This window comes from Bactrocera latifrons, unplaced genomic scaffold (genome assembly GCF_001853355.1).
Source record: "Bactrocera latifrons isolate USDA-ARS-PBARC rearing strain unplaced genomic scaffold, ASM185335v1 scaffold_55, whole genome shotgun sequence".
In the NCBI taxonomy this organism is placed as follows: Eukaryota; Metazoa; Arthropoda; class Insecta; order Diptera; family Tephritidae; genus Bactrocera; species Bactrocera latifrons.
The window spans coordinates 309,704-334,475 of NW_017537212.1; the positions used below are offsets into that span (position 1 = coordinate 309,704).

Genomic DNA, 24,772 nt, shown 5'->3' on the forward strand with positions numbered 1-24,772 from the left:
TTGACATTTGCTTACAGACATACATATGTACAAGGCTTAACGGTAAAAAGCCATCCAATACAAAAAACTGTTTCAGTGGCTGACTCAGTGAAAATGGAAGAACTGTTCTCACATTTTTCTTGGACGTCTAGTATGAGAGGCTCTTATTGCCCACTAACCAGCAGCACTAAGCATAGTAAATATGTAAAGTATGTCACTTTTAAATGTAGAGCAAAGTGTTAGTATCAGTATTTGCCCTCTGAGCTGTTAACTGGACTTGAAAGCCGCTGGCATCTCCGAAATTCAAGGCAACATATAGTTGCAACGGTATTTGACGTATTTGCGACGATTGTAAGTTTTGGTTAATAAAAGAGCATATATACATACATATGTATATTCCAGCCTATGTCTAAAACGTATAAAAGTACATTTTAGTATATACATATGTACAAAAGTAAAAAATATTGTGACGTCTGTTGTGCATTACAAAATTTAATTGCAATATTATTAAAAACGTTTGGAGGATGGACATGAGGATCAGCGGTCTAACAAAAAATGCAACATTTACGAAAGGTCGAWGTATATGTTTTGTGTCTTAGGACTCATTATTCAACTTTACTTTACTTATAAATGTCAAACAGAATATAAATGGGCTTTCAATAAGACGGGTATTTGACGATCTTTAATTTATATTCACAAGGATTATATAGTTATTGGTCGGATCGTTCCACTGACTACAACTTTTGGTAGACTTTAAATCTTCTATCACATATTTACATAACATGGAATATGGGCGATGACATGCTTGTAAAGTAGTTTGATGACGAAATTTTTATTTGCGTATTATTTTCTTTAACTTAGTGAAACTTAAGGCAGAGAAAATACATTAGAAAATATTTTTCAGTTCAGACGCTCTTTTTGTACATATTCCCATATTGCAAACACATACACACATAAAAGTCTAACTGTCACGCAAAAATCCAATTATGTGACCTAGTATAATCTAGTTGAGGCTACGGTCAATGGACAGCATAGAAGTAGTCGTTTGGAGTGAACAGAATGCCAAAGGTAACATTTACTTTGTCACTCAGAAACCTTAGATGTCTAACTATTTATTCTTGCTATTGCGGAACATAGAATTAGTTTGATTGTAGAAGTTGTAAGTGTAATAGGATTTAATAGGATTTAAGCTTGAGAGACATTTTAAATAGTAATTCGATTATACAAGTAGAATATTAGACCTTGATTTATAAGCAAATGAGAAAGTAAGCGCTTGCGTGGCTATTCGTATTTTTGAAAAGATTTTGCCAATTATTGAAATTATGTGATCATTTGGGTGTTTCAATGCTTTAATTTTAATGCTAAACACCTTATTAACCAGTCATTAGAGATACCTTCGATTCCAAAGATGGTGAGTGTTTGTAAATCTAATTGGACTTCTGTTGATACCGAGGCATTTGTGTTCTAATTAGTATTCTGATTAGGTGATACCTAATGATGATGATGGTATGTGAGATACATGTACATATATATAACTATGTACATACATGTGTTTAAATATCGGAATTATGAGTATGTGCATTTGGCTGGTTAACGGCATTTCCATAAATTAACCAACCAAAAGCGATGCTGTCAAAGACACACGTTTTAACCAGCGAACGGATGGAGAAACAGCAACACTAACATGGCCAGTAAAGTATCGCCAACTATCATACGAAGTCATTAAAAATTTGGGAGGGATTTAGTGAAGTGGAGTAAAGCTTTCGCTTTAAGTGGCTTTTCGCTCTTATCGAGCGAACAATACTTTTTGCTTATCATTTTCTTATTGTTTTGCGCTTTTTGCGATTAATGTAAAAAAGTAACAAAAGCAACAACGCACTTAGAACCGTCAAGTAGCTGCAACTGAAACAACAACTTGATGTTGTATATTTAAAACGCAAAAAGCCAGCTCACAGATACGAAGTAAATGTACTAATAAGAAAAATGAGTTCAATGAATGCCTCACTTCTTGCACCGCTCTACAACGAACTCGATCTCACACAACCAAACAAACTAATGTTCTCATACCACAACTCTCAGTTCGAAATCTCACATGAAGAAAAGAAGAAAAAAATCTAAGTACGAATATGAGCACTTTTACCTGGTGTGAGTGGAGTGGAAATGTCGTGTCTCCCAACTGCATTGAACCAGCTCTGAAGCACAAACACCAAACACACTGCGAGTGAGTTCTAATGGATGTGTCGACTCTACCAAACACTTTGGGGGTCTTGCCCGGCCATAGAGCGCAGACATAGGCCACGAAATCGCTTATACCACTACAAACAACACCACCAACACTACCGCCACCTCTGGTACATCTGCACCGCCCAGACTCAGCACTTGCGAGTGAGCGAGGCAGTGTAACTTCCACTCAAATTCGGTAACCATCTGACGCTGGATGTGCGAGAGGTGCAGACAAATGAAGGCACGATTTAGATTTCAGGGTGGTTGAATGAGGCTAGCAGCACTGCTGCTTTTGGCTTGAGCGTATGGTTGTTTATCTTCGCTCAGAGCTCTGTGTCAGTGTGTTTTATATTGCGCTCATAGTGGCAATGTGGTAGCATTGAGTGGTGGAATGAGAGATTTGTGTGATGTGTCGTTAGGTCGAAACGGTCGAGTCGGGTCGGGTCGTGTACCTTTTGCCACGAATGTTTTGCCAGTCAGGCTCTAAAAGGCCTTACGAAAACAGTAAAAAATTTTAGTTCGCATGACGCGCATATCTTCCGAATCTTTGAATAAAGTTATTCTTATATCTAGTTGCGTAGTTATGTCAAGAAGGAGAATATCTCAATTTTTACAAAGTGTGTAACAATTAAACAAAAAATAAAGATTTTTACAAAATCAATTAAATACATCAATTTGAGAAATTCAATAAAATATACGCGAACTGTGATTCAGAATATATAAATTGTAAAAAAAAAAGAAATGTTGATTAATTCTTAATATATTTTCCAGCGCAGCAACGCGTTGTCTACAAAAAGTGTTTACAAGAAAATCTTTTCCGACCATAAAAAATAATAAAGTGGAAATATACAATGTATATGAGTGTTTTGAAAAGAAATTAATTCATCATTCAAAAAATGAATGCTGGCTAAAAGAATATACAGATAAAATACAAAATTAAATGGATTGACAGTTCTGATGTTTTGCRTATGTTTCATTTTGTGAAATTAAAAAAGTATTAAAAAATCACGCAGTGCGAATAAACGCGCCAATATACACTTGATTACAATACACATATATACACCATCTGGGCTAACCAGTAAAACGGTACCGTCCCGTCTACCGTTGACGGGATATTTGCAAAGTGCATACTTCATTTCCCTCTTACACCCCGCAAGCCGCCAAAATGATCACTCACAATTCGTTGAGCGTGTATGGTGGCGGCGTCATGTGCGCGTCCCCATCCACTGCTCCTGGTTTCTTTAATCCCCGACCGCAGTCCGGTGCAGAGCTGTCCGCTTTTGATCTCGGTCTACCCCGCTCCATGGCGCTGGGCGTTCCACCGCCCTCTGCATGGCACGATCCCAAYCTCGGCGGCCATTTGCATGCTTCCGCTGGACCCGGCTCGTTGACGGGCACAGCAGGTGCAGGTGGCAGTTCGGTGAGCACTGGCGGCGGCACAACACCATCAAGCGTTGCCAGTCAACAGTCGGCCGGTATCAAGCAGGACATTTCTGGACTGGCGGGTGCCGGCGGTCAATCCAATACACACAACCAAAGCGGTCACCATGCAATCAAAGAGGATCTCTCCAGCCTGACGGCGGCTTCAGCAGCGGCTAGTGCAGCAGCGCACCATGCAGCGGCAGTACATCATGCCGCGGCTGTCCAACAAAATCATGGCCAGGAATTGGGAGTCATGATCAAAGGCCAACAGGCGGGATCGAGTTGTTTAGGTGCGAGCAGTACAGCGGGCGGGGGAGGAAATAGCGGCGGCGGCGGTGGAAGCACAACGCCTAGTTCCCAGGCGAATAGTTTACATTCACAGAGCAGTAACAGCGACTCGAAACAGAACATGGACTGCAAACAAAACATCGAGTGTGTGGTGTGCGGAGATAAGAGCTCCGGCAAACACTACGGCCAATTCACCTGCGAAGGTAAGTGATTATACATTTTTATACCTACGCACATATGTATTTAGCAAAATTCGTGGTAAAAGTAGATTTAATTGCCCTAGTGATGAAGTTCCTATAATTTTAGATATAGTACACTGAGATTATAATTATTAATTCAAATGTTAAAGTCGTGAATCTTACTGTATTACATTGGCTTRTGATTACAAATAGAATTAAAACGCAAAAAACTTTATCGCCACTGCATATCATGCGCCCAATCTGATACAATCGTTGACCCGAAATAGAAAACACTCACTACAAGTCAAAAGCGTTATCAAAATTTCCAAATCGCAAATCAAAAAATGTCATTCAATATGTCACGTGAGGGTATGCAATGTAACGCAATGATGTTTCAATTGCCATATTGCCAATAAACCATAGGCTGATGAATGAGCAGAGTCCCTCGAAAGTGTGGCTGTCAAAATCATATGTGTTGGTGTGTTTGGGRGGGTAAATGCGAAGTCATTATAGACTGATATTCACGATTCATAACTTTAGCATTATTTTTCTCTATTTGTTTGAAATAGTTAACAAATAGTTGAATGCAGCAAATCAGCGAAGGACTGGTAAGCGCGACCAGATGACAAGCGGTTTGCAGGGTTGTACGAATGTACAAGTATATGTATATAGGTAAGGTGCCACGCTCTCGATGATGACCAAAGAGAAACCCCTCCAATAGACGGACGGCGGAAACCAGACATTCGTATAGTTTGATAGTTTGATAGCTCAATGCTTAGTCGCCAGTGAGAAGCGGGAATATTTGGCGGCACAGGGGGCCTAAACTGCGGCGTTGTTCCATTGTTGCTGATGCTGCGAAGCGTGCCTGCCGCTTTCGTTGAATTTTGACAGTTCTAGTGAATTATGAGAGTTTGATGAGTTGGCGAAAGCCTACACTACAATAACAATACGTCCATAAAAAAGTGATACGTGCGATTGAATAACTGATCCGTTATTGCGCACATTGAATAATGTTACTAAATAATGCTTAAAAAAATCATCAGAATAAGATTGTGCGCTTTTGGCATGTTAAGTGGTGCTTAACCGGTGGGGCCCCATTTCGAACTTTTATGATGTTGATGTTGAAAAAGCGCCAGCAAATTACTGATGAATTACTTCAATTCAATTATGAGGCATTATAATCGCCTAGAAAGGCGAGTCTTCATATGAATGTGTTAAAAAGTCTTAATGAAGGGTAATCTAAGTGAGGCTAACAATAGCACATTTCTGTCGCACAATCGGAAGAACTCCAGTTATCTCCGTCGGCTCCCCACTGATTAACCGATAAGATAAGAAGTCAGAGTCATCTGGCGGGCAATCAGCTACCAACCTAACAGTTGAGCAGGCGGCCCCCGCCAGCATCGCGATTAAACACACAAAGCGCTTAGGCGGTTCGCGCGCCTGAATTCACGAATGTCTCATTTCATATCTAGATAATTGCAATTTTTCAAAAGCAATTATTGTGCAAACATGCAAATTACACACTTAAGTGCGCGCCTTCATTCTAAAAAATCCGGGGGAGACCACACGGACGAATGAGCAAGTGTTTGTATATACATACATAAATGTAGCAGATCTGATAGTAATACTCGCTTCATTCTGTTTACCACACCAAACTGGCTTCATGCAGAGGTAGTTGAGGCAGGACAATGAAAACTGCATACTGAGAGGACGCTGAAAATTCCATTATTATCAATTACTTAGAAAGAAAGACGTGCATGTATATGTATGGAGGTAAGACAAATATAAACTTCTTAGACATATAGAAACGACACTTTTTATGATATAATACAGTATCACAAAGTCCACAGTGTCGGCAAACTTCTGCTAAGTCAATCTATGTCCAGCGCGAGATGGTCACATGAAAGCGTACTAAGCTTTTGGGATGTTCTCTTTTTCTTACATAGTTACGCATATTTCCGCTTATTACTATTGTTGTTGTTTTTAAGAGGTTCTTCAAGATATAGCAGAGCTGATAGCAATCATCTTTTACGAATCTTTATTTTTTCTTACTCATATCTCGTATGGGCAACCCTACACGTACCCACACAGACGCAGCTATACGGAACTCTACCCAAGCACAGTCAGAGTGCAGAGCGGAGTAGAGCGTGCGGTTGCCGCGGCAATTCTTAACACTTACGCGAGGTGCATACAATAAGATCGGCTGCTGATAGCAAGCTTTAAGCTGTTGTGGCTTCAGTTGGCTAGAAGTTGGGATTGAGCGTGCAACTATTTGTTGCAAAAGTTATGTGCGGTTACAAACCGAACGCACAACACTGTTGGGCAACGACTATGAACTTGCAAAAACCATAAGCATAAGCAGATACGAGTATTAGGGCATAACATTTCCACAAAGATATTCTTCTGCAAATGTTAAATGAAAGCATGTGATCATCGTGCCTAAATTGCTAATCACTTTGTTTGTAGAACAGCGTGCCAAATTTKTTATGAAGCTTAGGAAAATCTCAAAAACTTTTAAATATAAGCCGGCACTCTCCTGAATATTTACCACCGATAACAGCATGAGCCACAATTGCACGAAGGGAACTATGCGTGTTCATTTCGTTTTCTCGTCCACCTCACAGGTATTCCCTCATCTATGTGAACAACGCAAAGATTCCGTCGTATCTGCCGTATGGCATTGTTGTTTTTGTGAATTCTTTGTTTGGTGCTCAGTGCTTACGTTTGGCCTAGTCATGCCCATGTTGTGTTTGTATCCATATGGATGTGTGCATGCTCAAACGTTCGTATGGCCAGTCAGTGCCCGTTACTGCGTTTGTTGTTCTTGCTTTGGTTGTTGTTGTGTCTATGCTGTTATATGTCTGCTGCTTGCACACCTCAAATGCTTTCATGTCATGCCAAGCCATCCCCATCTCAGCGCAAGACGATGAAACCTTACTGCGGCGTTGTCTCATTCTCTGCCACCTATCCCAACTGGCTTTTCTTATATGTCTGTACGTTCATGTGTACACACATATGTATGTATGTAKTATGTAAGCTCATACCAATCTACCGACATGCTCATACAAGAAGATTAATTGTGGCAAACGCGATTTCTTTTAAAAGTACCCACAGATATCTGGCAAATATAAGCACATAAGCGCACGTAAATGAAAATTGCAGTGGTGATGGATACACTGTACCGAAAAGAGCTAAGATCAGTTGAGTAGTCGTGCTGGACACGGTGTCTATTGCGAAAGGACATGTAGGAATAGATGGATAGACGTGCCGTTGTGCCCCTATGAAGATAAGCCGATTTTTCTTATTTCATATTTGCGTTTTTTTCTTTTTATTGAAGCGGAAAGAAGAAAGTCAATGGGGTACTTCATACTTGTACATCCACCATTAAGAAAATGTGCCAGCAACAAATGCTTTTGTGGAGAGCGCGGAGAGTTTGTTGTGCCATTCTGCTAAGTATAATAAAATATTCTAGTTTACTCAACCTTTAATATTTAAATTTCCTTAARCAACTAATTTTATAGGTGTACGAACATAATTCGATATTTAAGTAATATAAATTGTAAATTCACAACGCGAAATTCCTAAGAAATTGACTTTTGACATGTCATACAATCTGCTAAAAATGGCACCTATGAACGGTGAAGCGCTCACATTTCGACTTCACAAAAAATCTTCTCCCCCTTGGTCCTAATTGTAGTTCATCTTATACATACATGGAAGAACTTATAACGGCTGATAGAAAATATGAGCAACTTCTCTTGATAGGAGTACTGAATTTCGTCTATTGTTTTCAGAAAACCTTCCTCAGGTTGGTCGCAGACTGAAATTGTAACCATGTTGTGACTCATTCATATGGTAAATTTACAAAATCCCTAAGGACACACACCTTAAAACAACATTCATTGCTTGTTTGAATTTGTATCTTTTATTATAATATTTGTTTGTAATTTTATTTATCTTATAAAATTAATAATAGCCAAAATTAATAAAAATCCAATAATTGGAAATACCCAATATTTTTGCTTGAATGTTGGCGCCTTTGTTCTTTGAATTCATTTTGATAACGTTTGTTAAGCTCCACCGAAATATCACATAAATCATGTCTGTATGTACACACCGACGCGCAAATAATTTTCGTGTGTGAAGAGTCTAACTGAGGCGTAGTATCTGATCATGTGCGAAAACACTCATTGGCACAAAGAAACATGCACACAAATGTAAAGGGCAAAGCATTTAAGTATAAATAAATAAATATGAAAAAATATGMGCAAATAAGAGAAAACTAAGAGCCCGCAATAAGTAAATATTGCAATGAGGAGTACAACAACGCCCACTTATTACTGCAGATTTTCAGCTCAAGTCTGCCTTTACACAAAAAGAATGTTAATGAACAGAATCGGAAGACACTGAGAAAATTTATTAACTGATGATATCCCCTGATTCTCTTCCCTTCTCGTGACCTTCGGATCGAATGCAACAATTAGTGCGGTGGACATTTGGTTGATTTCTTATTAGTTCGAGCAGGGAAATTTGAAATTGAATTTTGAACTTCTCTATAAGCACGCATGCAAATAACATCAAAACATGTCACTACTACTACCATAAAAACAGGATTTTGTTATTTTGAAGCAATTCTCCCACCCCATGTACACAGTCTGAACTTATGTTTTGCATAAGCATAACAAATTTTGATAAATTATTGTGCCAAAATAGCGAAGCTCAAGCGACTTTAAGCCGCATTGGTTTTCCTGCGTTAAATGTTGTGAGATCTGCGCAATGAAGGTAGTGAGCGTTGAAGTTCCTGCTCTACGATGTCTTTGTTGAATTTTTTATACTGAAATAAATCCAAATGAAATGCTGCATTATATGCCCAGACAGACTGACGAAGGTATACGGACGGACAGGAGTGCAGTGAAAATATGTGCATACGTGAAGGGGGCGGTACGGCATTGTCATGAGCATGTTAACGACCAAATAATAAGTCACYGAAGAAGAAGCACACAGTTTTTGCCTGCAGAAAGCAGAAAGCAAATCGCAAGAATAAAGACAAYAATAAAAAACAAAATATACGAATATGTTGTAAAAGGGCGAATGAAAGCAAAAGTCGACTTTGGTAAGTTTGGCCGCAACTGTTTTAACTTGCTGGTAGACGCAGGGCTACTAGGGCGATGATACGAGAGAGCTATGGTTGAACGTTCTGTTGAAACCAAAACATGTCACTACCTCTTGTGGTCTTAATTTGTCATAAACTTCTCATTGTTTTCTTTAACATTTAAATTCAAGAGTAATTTTGTTAGTCTAAGGAAAACAATAAAAATCTTTAACTTCGGTTGCACCAAAGCTAAACAACCCTTTACAAATGCAAAAGGTTTCTTGCGAGAACTTGATTTTGATCGTCCAATTTGTATAGCTGCTTTATGCTGTAGTGATCTAATCTCAAATTTCTTCAGAGATCATCGCTTTAGGCAACAATTCATGCCAAATTTCTTGAAAATATGTTCATACGTTCATGTTGTTTGGGGACTATATGCTATAGTGGTCCTATATCGGCGGTTCCGACAAATGGACAATTTCCTGATGAAAACAACGAGTGTGAAAAATTTCGAAAACTAATAGAAGATTCGTCCCGCCATGCTAATCCTTTGGATATACATATGTATAGGGGTGTGTTTGCATCGTTACAAACTTAATATACTCTATTCAGGGTATAATTAGCAAGATTGTAAATGAAATGAAATAAATGTGCAGGTTTTTCTCTACTTTGTCACACATTCGAAACTATTTGAAGTATTTCGACAAATGAGCGTGAGATTTCATCTTCTATAAAGCTTAAATTAATAAAATAAGAACTCCTACTAGTTTATATACTTACTAGTTGAAGGAGAGTTGCAGTTTCAGCTACCCTGGAATTTCTCTCTTATGAACGTGATACCCGTTTATTTAGAATATGCACTGGGGTTCTTTGATAGATATGATACAAAAATTTGCTCTTATATAATAGTTAACCAGTGACAGGGCCCTTAAAAGGAGCAACTATATCGCATAATGGATTTAATTAAAAGGCCACACAAGTTGTTTGCTGATTTTCAAATTAAACATAATTCAAACCGCCAACATTAAACTACACAATAAAAGCCACCTAGTACACAATCACATATTCACTGCATACATCCGCTATGTCCATCGGTCAGAGTCGGAGGAGGGATCTCATTCGGTCGAAAAAAGTTGCGCTTACTGTGTCCACACGAATTGTTTGATAATTCGACAATCAACTTAACTAAAAGTAYGTAAGCATCAGCATATCTTACAAGAAGTTGCAGGGCGTACGGTATACCCGTCGCTAGTGGCTCAGGCATTGCTTGTAGGCTGCATGTGATTAAATTAACAGAGTCGCGCTTTTGCAACACCATCATGCCACAGGGAATGCTTTAATTATTGAACGTGGGAACTGGTTACCATTGATTATTTCCCTTTCCCCTTTCCCCTTTCTGCTTTTTTACTGTTATTTATAATAAGTTTATTTGCAAAATTTTTTTTTTTTAATTTCGTTGAGGATTGCCTCGCGCTCATCTTTCGGGGCTGTTCAACATCTGACCGTTGACTCCCCGGACTCATTGAGTTGAATGATTTCTTTTGAATATAAGAAAGTTGTATGACAATTTACTATCTACTGCGTTTGCCTTTGCTATTTGCTACTAATTTCAAATGCATAAAATTATGAATGTTAAACATTCTCATCGCGTCATGAATGAAGCCACACACAAGTAATGGTTTTCATCTGTGCCAGTTGACAATTTTTCCCTCGTTCAACGGCACGCATGCGCCGTCGGCTAACGACACTGCCGACTAAATGGCGCAGCGGCAAAGCGTCAGCTCACTAAGTAGCTGATTTATTGCTCGCATTAATTCCATGTGACGCGCGCGGGCCTCACTCATATGCATTTCGCTTGTCTTCTGAGCAGTTTCAACTTTTCTATTAGACTGCTATCGGCGACTCAGACGTACATAATAGACCAGCAGGTATGGAATTATGCAGTGCCGCTAGTTGATAGTCACTCCTGATCACTGCTTGCGACAATGTAGTTCTATATTATTCCATTAAATTCTGCATAATACTTGTTGTTGCTTTTATGCTGCTTTTGGGGCCATTCCGTTGCATTTTAATTATTATTTACACTTTTATTAATTAGCGTCAACGCTTGCTTGTCTGTAACAGTACATGCAGTGTGTATGTTTAATTATGTAAAGGCAACATGGTATATATGTACATATGTATGACCATGCAAAGTCATATTCTTAGCTTGCGGATCAGAGTCCACTTCTGAGGTTCAAGCATATTTGCAAAGGTTAACTTGACTTCTACCGTCATACATACATATATGCAYAAGCATGTGGTTTATCCATGACGTTTGCATGTCCAAGCGCAAACAATTTAGCTAGATTATTGCGTATGGTAATTTTTAATTGCGTAAGTGCGGATTTCGAACGGTAATGAGCTCTGCGGAAACGGTTTAATATTGTCTTTCGAAGCAGCGAATTTTAATACCTTAAGATTCTCTTGACACGAGCATGCCGCTGAGTTTGTGGTGAGTATCGTTGCACCCTCCGCTTTCGCTTTCGACCTCTTAAGCCACTGTCATTTCGAAAGTCTATCTCTTATGAAGCGTGGGAAAAATTKAAATTAGTTTTCCGTTGAAACACAATTGCTAATTAAATGTTGGCCATCATTAAGAACATTAGGGATAACAGTTGATTAGAAGACACCACAACTATGCCAACTTAAAAAGCAAAACCCAAAACTACTTTACGACAAGTCCAGCCCCCAACCCGATCCAGAAGCATCAAGCATACGCAAATAATTACCAATCGAGACTGAAATGGGAAATATCGACAAGAAACAATATAACAATAAAACAACCACAGATTGCAACAACGGTAAAGCAATAACAATAACTACAAACTCACAAGCGAGACTAAATGAGAAACAGATGCGATATCAGTGACGCCAGCCAAAAATTACTACACCGCTAAAGCACTCAACCTCCACAGCACTGATACTTCCTCGTACGTTGTAGTCATTTAAACGCGCTTGTAGAACAAATAACATAGCTACAACAATTACAGCAGCCTACCTGAACTGAAGCCTAGAACTTCTGAAAAACAGATCTTAAAAYGTTTTTACTTTTTATATCGAGAGCAGACAAACCCACTTGGGCACGATTCGTGGCCGACACTGTCACCTCATTGGGTACTTTGAGAGAATTGTCTAGGGCATCAAGTCGTGATCGTTTTCTTGCTTAGCTACTCTCGAATCGCCACAAACTTTTGTGTAATATAACGGTTTAATTAATTATTGCACGTTGGGCCGTCGCGTTGCACGAGCTAYAACAGCAACGCAACAGCAACAGCAAAAGCGATATCGATAACCACACCACCGACTACTTAACTGTTGAACTTAACGTTGTACGTACGGTTGGCGTCAGCGCGGTTATTTAATGCAACAGTTTCTGGTTGGTGATCGATGCAGACTTTTCTCAACCAACAAGTWTGTATGTATCTACCATATTCAATGTTGCAACACTCTAGTGCTTGCTTTGCTTGCATTAGCCACAATCGCTGGCCAATTAAGGTAATTTCGTCAAAATGTCAGGCTGTTCGTTCGTAAAGAAGGATTTGTTAACTAATACGACCCAAAATATTTCAGCAATGATATTAGATGGACGATTTTTGGATATTAGAAACATACATAACTGAGATCTTCCTCACAGATTTTCGAATATACTTACATGGCTTAACTTACTTTCGATAGAGTAAACGCTGCTTCTATCGAAAGTAGCTTAAATCTACCAAATAAATTCGGTTTTCAATTCYTCCCATGCACCATTCGATTAAAGCTCTTTCTGTTTATTTTTTAAACTGTTGAATTTCGATTTGCCACATTTGATTGCATCTATCTAATATCGCACCACGGCTCTCCACATGGCCGACGCCGCAACAGTTGGAGGGAGTTTCCCGTACATTTGTAATCCAAGTTTGGTGGCCCTCTAAGGCTGAGGATATACTAACAAATAAATCCGCTGCGAATAGTGAGTACTAAAGGCCGTTGCACATTCACATTTGCACACGTGCAATACTCATACACACCCTGCGTTACAACACATGAATCAAAAATATTGTAACTTATGCATTTCTATTTTTTCCTCAATGATTTTGCTGTTATTGCTTTGGTCGCGAACGAAGCTAAAGCAATGTGCAACAGTACTTACAATGGGAGTTGTTGCTTTGTCTAGTATTATGCTCGCAAGCATGTGCATACATACAGACCGTATATCGGTTATCGGTTATCTGGACGGCAATGCTGTTGGTGTTGTTGAAAATCTCATTCTATTTATTGTTCTTCCAATAGCCATTATTGTTTGTGTGTTTCTATCATTTGTTGTTGTTATTACTGTAGTCCATTCACTTGGCACCTGGATAATGATAGCATTGTAGTTTTGTTTGTACATAGTTTTCGCCGATGGTCTGGCTTGGCTGCATGCTTCCTTCATTCTGGTAGTGTTTTCTATTATTTTGCGATTGCTTTTGGTTGCACACACGCGCCCCAGCAAATGCATGTCTTGTTCCGTGCTGGCAACGCGACTGCCACATACCTCATCTTCGGGCACACACACTCGTACATGCCGTTCCGGTGCGCCGCACTGTAAGTTGGAGCCAGCTCAGCTAGCCCGTGCGGTATGGACGMCGTGTGAATAGACCGCAGTCAGACTCATATCTGCGCACTACCTTGCCACCTAGCCATCTATCTGTCCCTCAGTCTCCTCGTCCCTCTACGAGCCCACCTATGTCCAACTTCATCTGTCCGTCAGTTTGTTCGTTTGTTTGCATCTTTTGCTGATTTAACGCTTTAGTTCGTTGAATTTTATTGCATGAGCGTAACTAACGTTTTAGTGAGACGCTGCACGGTCTGCAATGAACATGACGGGGAGAAGGGTGATCGGCCAAATTATAAGCGTAAATAGGCATGTGTATGAGCAAGTTCTCTTAGTCATTCTCTAGTGGTGGAGTTATACCTTAAGCTTTCGACTTACTTAAGTGGAAAGTTCTTAAGCGCATTTTCAAATTGGCCATACTCCCGCTTAAAAAAGTCGATTTTATGCCGCCAAGGTTGGAATGACTGGAGCGAGCGCCGCTATGATTCACGGTTTCGCTATGAATGTTAAGCGAATAAAAATTGCACTTTGCAAAAAAATCATTATTGTTGTTATGTGTTTTCATTTGATGTACTCGAAGCTCTTTTTCAAACAGTCAGCATCTGCTTAAAGCGAAGTCGAAATGGGTTCGTATCGAAGCTCCTGCCCCCCATTTAAGTTAGATTACTCAAATATTAATTAGCTGAAGCGATTTTATGAGTTTGAGCGAAAGGGCATATTTCCGTTAAGATTCCTAAAATCATTTCTGCCTGATTGACGCGCAAGTTGTAGTTCAAGCTGAAAAGTTCTAGCTTTAGCTTAGCAATATCATCTGTTCCAGTTATTATCAGGCAATAATTCGCSKCGAACAACGCTTACAATGCTTACAACAGTTACAACACTTTACTCTTTTGAAGCAGTTGTTGTTGCCTTAAACATTATCGCACATCTCTCATGCCTAAGTACCTGCGGCAAAGTTGTTCCCTCACTAACTTGACGTTAAATTAGCTAAGTTCATGCTCGTTCATATGCKATCACAACAATTTCCACACATGCATTTGTCGATGTGCGATGGAGAAGAAGCGGAAGCAAGTATTAACTCGTAAATGAGACAATGTACATTTACTTATGCCAACGTGCCCAACTACAAAATATTTATAATACGACCCCAACTTGTTAAAAGTCGGTTATTATGTGTAATTTTTATATAAACTCTGCCATACAGTTCGATATATGGTCATATGTTTGTCACAATCTTGCTACTATCGATATAACGGAGAGCTTACATGAAACAAACCTAAACAATGTGCTACAGTTTCGACTAAGTAGATGAAGTTTGAGTTATCTTCGACAATTTACGATGGAAGGCACTACTTTTTTTTACGTTTCGGTTGTGTACTGGTAGCATCTAGCCTAACTTTTCTGTTCTAGTACTTGATGTGCACTACAAAATTAACAAAAAGAAAATTGTTTCTTACTGTTACTATAACTGATGTGTGTGTGTACATGTACATATGTATATAATACAGTTTATTCGCTTGGCAATGAATCTGCCTCCTTCACCGCACACTGATTGCTATGACGATCGCGCAGAAATTCGGCTTCCGTGTTAGTCGCTTAGTTACCTTCTGCATTAATCTCGGCTGCTAATTACTTTGGCTGCAGTTTAGTAGACTTATGTGGCAATTACTCATATCAAAGCATGTGGTGGTGTGCTGCCTTATGTGGGAGAGTAGGTGAAGCCAATTGCCGGTGCCGGTGCAGTTGCTCTCGTTATTATTTATAATACTTTATTTCTGCAGTGCGGTGCAATCAATTGTAGTGGCATGTAATGGCGCATGCGCAGTGTGCTTACAACGCGTGCGCGCCACTCCGTTGTTTCTTCGTTGTTCTTATTTAAGCACCGCTATAATGCTTGGTGTTTATCAGAGTGAATTTGCTTCTCTGCGGTAATTACCAACGTCTGAGCGCAGAAGCGTTTGTCTGTTTGGCTTTTGATTGGGGCAACATCATTATCACTTCCAGGCAATAAGCGCCGTCGACGCTTTGGGTGTGGGCTTTGAGCATTAATGAACTCATACACATACATATGACTGCATAGCGCCACCATCATTTTCCTATTCGTATTGAATAATTTTCTATTATTTGTTGCTGCCTTGCAATAGTTTTATTTGCAATGCTAAATTCGAAAACAATAACCGCTTCAAATTGTTTTGGCGTTCATGCAGCTCGTTGAGCAAAACACAGAGTGGCGCTAAGGTGAATCACAGGGCGGCTACACGAGGGAGACTGCGTCTTAACCGATATCGAACTAGAACAACAACCTTCTTTTTTCCATTTTTGAAATATGAACTGTCGCACTAATAGTCACAGCATTTAACCTGCCAAGATCTTTCTAAGTTTATTCTGCTAATGTAGCTCGTGTTTTTATTTAGGCTTATCAAGTTTCTATTCTATTTTTGACAAGCTTGCTGAGGGGCTCGGAATTGTTATTATTGTGCAAGCACTTTCATGCTTTCATTTGTGCCACGGAGCATTGCAGCGTTATTGCATGTGCGCATGTTCGTGCTAAAATGCATACACTTTCATTACCGAATCACGGTACCATGGTCATGCATTGTGAGTCCACAACACCGAAGAATAGTCCCGTAGTAATCTCCTGCAATGCATAATTACTAGCATAGTTTCGAAGATTCCACGAATAATATACAAACTCATTCCCTTGAGCGCAGGCAGTCAATTGAGTATCTCGAAGATCAATTACTTGATACAGAAAATCTTTATGCGTTAATTGTCGGATTGAGGTGATGAAGAATAACGGTTGCGTTGTTGCCAATTGTGACCTTGTATTTACGCAATCGGCAATATTGCTTACTTGATTGTTACACATTTTGAGATTGAGCCTGTCTTTCGCGAAATTGTCTCTGCAAGCTTCAGAATTTTTTTTGAAAATTGATTATTAGATATCAGTTTTCTATATGGCACACATCTACCTAACCAAAGAGAAAAGTAACACAAATTCAAGCAGCAGGATTAATATGTAAATTGAAAGCATAATAACAACAACAAAAGTAACACATTAAACACCGATATTTTACTTCTTTGAAACGCATTGCAGATATCCCGGTGCATGACCGCTCTACGACCTCCTATCAGCTGTTGACATCGCAGAGTCGCTTCTACATTGTTTCTGTTGTCGTTGCCGTAGTAGTTATTGCTCGCGGCGCGACTACATAAACAACGAAATTATATGGAAATCTCAACTGAACTCTGTTAACATCCTTTTTTCGGCCTTCTGCAGCTTGTATGATATATCTGTTTGTTGATCTTGCTATTCTCTCCACAATTGGACAAGTTTATTTGTTGCTTTGAGTGATTGTGACAGTTTTATTGCTTTGCGCCATGTTTCGGCTTTYGGTTGATGCTGATGCAGCAAATAAGTGGCAACTGCTGGCCACCTCTACTTGCTTAGTACCCAAGCGGTTATCATTAATTGYGGTCAAATTACCTGCATATGAACTAATTCAGGGAAGAGCTACCGTTCAGCTGTAGGTATATGCTGATACTGAATGCAACAAAGAAAGCTATAACTCTCACAGAGCTAAAGCTTTTCGTTAGTTCTTGTGGATATGGCGTATACGTTKTTATGCGCTTCTTCTGATGCTTATTGCATCATTTCATTTCAGATATCTTTATTCTGTTAAAACTCTAAATATCCAAACAATTTTAGTCCTAAACTTGCACATTTTCTTCGAGTCACGTTAATGTCGAACTTGTTGCACACGTTTCTTGGCTTAACGCCTCCCATAAAATTACCTTTAATGGGATTCAATTAACCAAATGCATATCAGAGATACGTTCACCYAGTGCCGCTGGATGTTGAAACGGCTCTCATTGCCAAGACTGTTGTTGTTGGACGATTGGCTTTTTTCTACAGTGGCTGCGCATCAATGTAGATACAATTACTACAAGAATTTACTGTTAAATGTAACAACAGCGCATTTAGATAGTTTTGCCACTCAAGCAGTTGGAACCGCTGATGCCGGCTGGTCTCTGGCCACAAACAGTTTTCTCTTTGCTTTTCCACCTTCTCGGCAGAGTCAATGTTTAGGTGATCGTAATTTTATGTCGCCACACATCTCAACATGTGTATCTGCAGTCCTTCAATTGATGCTGCATGGAAATAAATAATATTTTCTTTTTAGACTAGTTCGTCCAAGCTAAGTTTTCTTTCGTTAGAAAAAATCGTAGGTAAGGAATAACTTATCTGTCAATGGGCCAAACCGGTATATAGACGTAATATGATGACAGGCCGAAATTTGGGTGCAATTCGCTATATGTATATTGCAATCGAATTATCCAATATGTATAGTTTGTACACTTACAGATGTAGCTTGTCTCACTCGTCTATAAACTTAAAAAATTTCTCACAATGTCTCAAACAATGGTGGCTGCTCATAAAATTCCTTTTAAGCTGTAAAGTCATCATCAAAATACTCGTGTTTCGCCCTATCCTACTAACCGCTCATTGCCCACCGTCCGCTAGCATTTCCAATATGGGTTCGCCATTTTCTGGTTGAAGCAAGCAAGGCCTACAAACGACATATGCATGCCTCTTCGCCTTGTAAACAAGCAAACTTAGATACGTACATATATGCATGTGTCAGGATGTTTGTGTTGGCATCAGCTGTTAACTACGTACTACTTCCTATGTAAGTACATAGCTCATATTGCTCATATAGCACCGCGAAGGTGGGGGTGCTTGAACGCGCACGCGGCTCCTAGCGTTTGATGCACACGTACAAACAATAAACGATCCATACGATCGCAAAACAACGATATTTCTTGAGTCACGATTTTTTCCAAGCCATAGCTTCATTGCGCCTGTTTTATTTCCTTGCAATAAGCACACTCTCTTAGCTACGCGAGCAGCGGGACAGCTTTGCTGAGGATACTTTCCTCTTTGACTGTTTGGTTGTGTTGAAATCCTATTTATTTTATTTATCCATTTGATTATTTCTGAACTTCTTGCACATTACGTGCAGCACTGCCCATATGCGCCCAATATATCTCAGCAGCATCTGGAGCTCTTCTTCTTACTCTCAACGCGATGCCTTGTGCGTCCGTGTGAGAGTGTGCTGGAGTATCGCTTATACCTATTGATGAAGATACCTAGCTACAGATGGAGATACTTCAGCCAGAGATCAGTGCGCACTGTATAATAACCTGAAATAATGATAAAGACCTATGAATGCTTCGGATGGCAGAGAGGGAAGAATGCTCGTATGCTAGTAAAATGGAGTTGAGAAACAGGCGGTCAGAGTGGTGGTGTACATTTACGTAGACTTGTCTTTCGGCAACTCATTTTCGCACTATACTTAAATATGTAATTAATAAAGCGGTTCTTGAAAAGCAAATCGTAAATCGTAGTGATGTAGTGTTTTTTATCCAACACTTTSAGAGTCGTATGTATGATAATACYAGATGCGGGAAAATATGCCCAAATTGGAAATACCATCAAATGCGCCTGTCGGTTGTCTAGCACAGAAAATGCTAAAACATGATATGAAGATATGGTTATGGACGACTTGTAAACTGCTCTTCGTATTTGAATTGAATACTTGTTTCCTTGTTTTGTTTTGGTACTCTTTTTGTATGCGGTTGTTGTTTTAGTTTGGTCAAGTTTCGACTGGTCAGCGCGATTATGACTTTTAATTTCGTCGCTAATAATTCGGCGCTTACCGGAGATGCCCAATTACTGCTGCCGCTACGCCTGCTTCATGCGTCGTAGCCGCGGTATCTTCTTGTGCAATTTTTTATGATTTCGTTTTTCTTTGTTTTCATTCATTGTATCATATCTACCCACGCTATGCTGCTTTTTTGGTGTGCGCACGCGCAATCGGCCGTTCACTTGGTCATTGTTTTGCAACATATTTTCCCAGATTTTCAGCAACTCGCTGAACCTTTACCGCTGTCTGTACTYRCTGTTTGCCACTTACTGCCGCATATAATATTGAAACTGGTTGCTGGTGGTCGATTGTCGCCCTCCACCTCTTGATAAGCCTCCATTACCAATTCAAACAAGTTCGACTCTTTGATCTGGGGATATTCTATTCTGCTTTACACAAATGTAACGCGAAAAACGATACCAGAAAAGTATAGATGTTGTTTTTGGTGTTATTCAGTAGGACTCTGCAGGTACAAAAATATTTTTGACCGTCTGACTTAATGGAATCGTATTGTAGCCTTGGTCAAGGCAGGCACATGTTTGCAGATGATGCTATTTGTTATCTGCGTGAGTAACCGCACATTAGATTTCTTTCCTGTTTCTGCTAACAATAGTTAGGAATTTCTAAAATGAAAACGATCCACTTCAACTCCAAATGTTAATTCAATTGAATCTTTAGGCAGCATTCCAAACTTGGTTTTGATTGAATTGACGCCCTCACCATAGGTAAAGTGCCAAGAAACGGTTTGATTCTACGCTACGGTGCATTGATGGAGGTTTGMGCAGGCTGATTGTACACCACGTTGCCAATTGGAAAATGGCTGCTAAGAAACCACAAAAGTCTGCGCACTCGCTTGTGATTTCCGAAGCTTTTTCCCTTACATTTGCTTAATCGCCTTTGGTTTTTACAGCTTATTTTACTCACAGTAGATGTATATTAGAATCGTTGAGCAATTCGTCGCAAAATGGCTTCGAAAGGATTGCAAGGCTTTAGTTTCTCATTTTTCACGACGTTTTTCTGCAGTTTTGTTCGCTTGTTTGTACTGTCTAATGCAACTGGGAACGAAAATTGTAAGGCTTCACCTAAATGTAATTCACGTGCGCATTTAAAGCTTAAAAAACAGGCAAGCTCAGGACATTTTCCCCCATTTTCACATGTTAACAGGTAGGCACTGCTTCGGAGTATTACTTTTAATCTCTTGTATTGTCTGACATAACTGGGCTCACTCGCCTTTTACTTCATCTTGCAATCAGACATATTTAGAACTAATCGGAAGCCCAGACAATTCGGAAATATTTGTTTTACGTTTTTACGAACTTTCTAATAATTTAAGCTTTCCAAATATTGATTTCCAGAGTTTTTAAGAAGATTTCATTCTTTCCTATTTTAGGTTGCAAATCGTTCTTCAAGCGCTCGGTGCGCCGCAACTTAACGTACTCGTGTCGGGGGAGCAGAAATTGCCCGATCGACCAACATCATCGAAACCAATGTCAATATTGCCGTTTAAGAAAGTGCCTGAAAATGGGAATGCGACGCGAAGGTAAGCGAAAATCTCAGGCACCGTGTGCTTACAYTTGATTCACTTATTTCCTAAAGCTACAATTTGAAATTGAAAGCAATAAATAAATGCTAACTAATTCTGTGTATGTGTGTGTGGAATGTGAAAATTGCAACAAAACAATCGCTCATCAAGCGAAGAAAATTGTGAAAACACCAAAAACAAAGAGTATATCAACAACATTCTAATAAAAAGGGTCAATTAAAAGTCAAATATACASGCTGAGTAAGCGGACATACGTTCGTATATAATGGATGTATGTGCGTGTTTTGTGCTAATGTGAGTTTATTTGAGAATAAATAAACTGAAAGCAATCGAAGAATATCATTCTATTGGAGCGTCGAGTAGAAAGTGTTGAGAGCAATAAGTATAGAACAGATTCAAAACGGAAGTACAGACATATGTATATATATATATATAGCTAATGTTTACGACAATGATTTTGCAAAGAAAATTCTTGCAACTTATCACTAGCATTAGCCACCAGAGAAAATCGACATTTGGCTCTCGTTAGGTCTATTGGTATAGTTGTTTGCACCCGAGCAAAAGGTCTGATCTTCAAATAACCTAAGCTAAATATAAATTATATACATATGTATATATATATAGAAGCAACCGGTTGCTAGCTAAGATTACCAAAAAAAAAATGCTTTGAACGGAAAGATCACTCTTGGGCCTTTACGTAGACGCAATGATTCTTAAGGCAATTTGCAGTTTTAAGATTAAGTATAATGCAATTTACATACTTGTACAATWTCTTAGAGATATTTAAAGCAAATTGAAATACTTAATCACTACGTCGATAGCCAAATATACAAAAATAAACATTAAAAAATACAAAGATATCGATAAATGTAATTCAAAGTCGATATTCAAGTCGATATGTTAAAAGGTTTGTTTTAAGCGATTGTTGGCATTTAGTTGCGTGAAAGATGCAAATCACTTAATTTTCTTTTGTGGAAWCTAATGGCATAGTTCCATAATTGAGTTGTCATTTTTGACAGTCGAACAACTTGTTTCAGGTCCAACAGTAAACATTCATCAATATGTATAAGCTTAAAAGCATGAATTACGGAAAATATGCGTGTACATTTATATATTACTTATATATGTATATATAAATGCGTATGTGCAGTTTTAATTCTGCTGACATGCTGTTGCTGCTTAATTATTTACAATTMAAAATCAACTTGGGGTCTTTTTATGACATTTTGATTCACAATTTGTTCATTTTCATTTCAGTTTTTCTTAATTTCTTATTTGTCGTTAATATTAACATTTGAAAAYATGCGTAAGAGTTATGCATTTTTGTTGGTTTCCTCAAAATAAGTACCGATTTGAGCTAAATCTGCTCAGGCTATTGTATTTGCTAGTAAAGTTGTTGATTTTGACCAGATTACATCGCCATAGTGATTTTGTGTTTATAGCGAGTACTAATTGCAATAAGTTTTGCTGTGGCTGCGACTGCGACCCATAGTAATTATCCGGCTGTCATTACATATCACTATATCTGTCGATGCAATACACTGCAAGAAAATTAGAGAGGAATTTATTTAGATGCTAAACTAAAATTTTAAGAACAAAAGAGCAAGGGAAAACTCAACAATTCTTAATAATTTGCACTTTCAAATTCTTGAAGATTATTTTTCTGATATATTGCCTTATCACTTATTTGGTGGAAAAATCCATCATTTGCTGCGTAGATTATACAAATGTAATTCGTTCAGTGTGTGTTGAAATGGCAATAATTTGAGTAAATTTTAGATTTCTAGAAATCCTTCGAAAATGAATACTCGAGTAATTTCAGCTGCGGCCAAAGCTGTTTGGTGTAACACTTAAAATACCCGYTTCATAGGCAATAATTAATAGATGTGTGTATTTGTTGATTACATGAATCGATTTGGGTTAAGATCGATTGTAATATGTGGGGAACGCAAGCGCAGCTTCAAACGACAAGAATGTAAACGCAAAGCGAACCGCAAAGCAGTCAGTTGAGGTTGTAATTGAGCGGCAGTAAATGTTATTAAAAATAATTCATATAAACATAACACATGCCCAGGTATTTAGTCGGTCTATGCTGTTAGGACAAGTGCAATTAGGCGCTTTAGAGCTAGCATTGGTGATCGTTTGTTAACAACGCATTTATGTGTGTGTACAGTTTAGTGTACTGGCAGCGAAATATTACCACTTAAGTGGTCGTATAAACCGCATTAATGACATTTTACTGCCAACTGCTCGACTCGTTATTGTCATTCGCAATTTTCGTTTGCTGACGTTGTTGTTGTTAGGGTGTCATGTAAACTTTGCAGCGAAGACCACATTTAACACTGACATCCGAAACGGTCGAATGTCAACAGTGTTTAGGAAAAGAGTTCAACACCTTCCTATTGCCCCGCACACCCCTTACCGAACTACAACTCAACTGCTTCTCATCAACAAGATTGACCATTTTCATTTCAAATTTGTAAAATTCGTGTCGGTTTTTTCTTTCAACACATGCACGCATTTTCGGATGTACATACGGTAGATAGTATATATGATTGCAAAACTGGTTCAACATGAATCCAGTAGTCCTCTGTTATTCGTATCGCCGCTGAAATATCGTGAGAACTTTTCCAGCAATTTTAAATGACAACATTTTTCAGCATAAAACACCCTTTTATCAAACCGAAGGAGAGCAAATAAAAAGCTCAAAACGAGAAGTTTAGTTTTCTCCCGAAACAGAGACATATGAAAATACGTAATCAGCACAAATAACAAGCGATAAAAAACTGGGCAAAGGGCAAGTCTTGACAACCCAGTGTAAGAAATGGTCAACAAGTTTAAGGTTCAGCGTCAAAGTTGCCACGGTGGTAGGTTAACACAATTAAACTGTTGCGGCAATTGTTGCTAACGGAAGACACACACTTGTACCTGAACGCAGCACCAGTACAGAAAATGCACAGATGCGGGGTACAAATGTATGTATATGTGAATCATTGCATGCAAAACTAGTTTGCGTTGCACAACCTAAAACTTCAAAAGAATTTCATAATACAGACAACTCGGCTTTAAACACCACTATTTCGGCATTATTAAATTTGATTCAACGTAAATTTTATCAATGTGCCAGGCCTCTTCACCAGAAATATCATCTATGACTCAGATTAGTATATAGAAAATACATAAAGTTTGAACATAGTATGTTTTAGTCGGAATAAACCGTTGATCACAGAGAATTGATACAGAGCGGAGCTAATAAAATTAAAAATTGACATTCACACAAGAAGAAAGAGAGAGTTGGGTAAATTGCATTTGACGTGAAATGTTTGTTGTTTTTGCAACGTTTTGATTTTCACAGAAAGAATATACATATGACAAAATATGACAGCCAAATGTGTTGTCACATTTGCATAAGTGCATAAACCACACAGCATCAGCTTAAATACTTGCACCGCTTCAGAATGACTCGCAGCGTGAGGATCAAATGATTGTGGTTATGGTTACAAAGAGCGGCGACAAAAACGTACAAAGGCCAGAAAGGTGCCAAAAAGGCAACCGGACTATACTTTCCCAGGCTCATTTATAACTTAGTGTCCGGGTGGACAGACAATTGATAGAAGCGCGGTGGTCAACCGGTCAAAATGTATTAGAACGTCTCTGGGTTTTTGTGTTCGCTCAAAAACCCGTTTAGATGTCCAGTTCGCACAAATCTACCTGAGTTTG

At 38.9% G+C, this 24,772-nt stretch overlaps 1 protein-coding gene across 3 annotated transcripts in view; it reads left to right on the forward strand.

Annotated features, from left to right (window-relative positions):
• The first annotated feature begins 2,537 nt into the window (after positions 1 to 2,537).
• The window catches only part of LOC108974403 (steroid receptor seven-up, isoforms B/C), a 34,389-nt gene continuing 12,154 nt past the window's right edge, over positions 2,538 to 24,772 (forward strand). For 2 of the 3 annotated variants that reach the window (XM_018942204.1, XM_018942206.1), the window contains exons 1-2: positions 2,898 to 4,115; positions 20,900 to 21,049. In XM_018942204.1, coding sequence (XP_018797749.1) covers positions 3,368 to 4,115; positions 20,900 to 21,049 — 898 coding nt within the window. In that variant the 5' untranslated portion in view covers positions 2,898 to 3,367. Of the gene's footprint in view, positions 2,820 to 2,897; positions 4,116 to 20,899; positions 21,050 to 24,772 lie in introns of those variants that run through there. The other variant, XM_018942205.1, reaches the window with a different exon arrangement.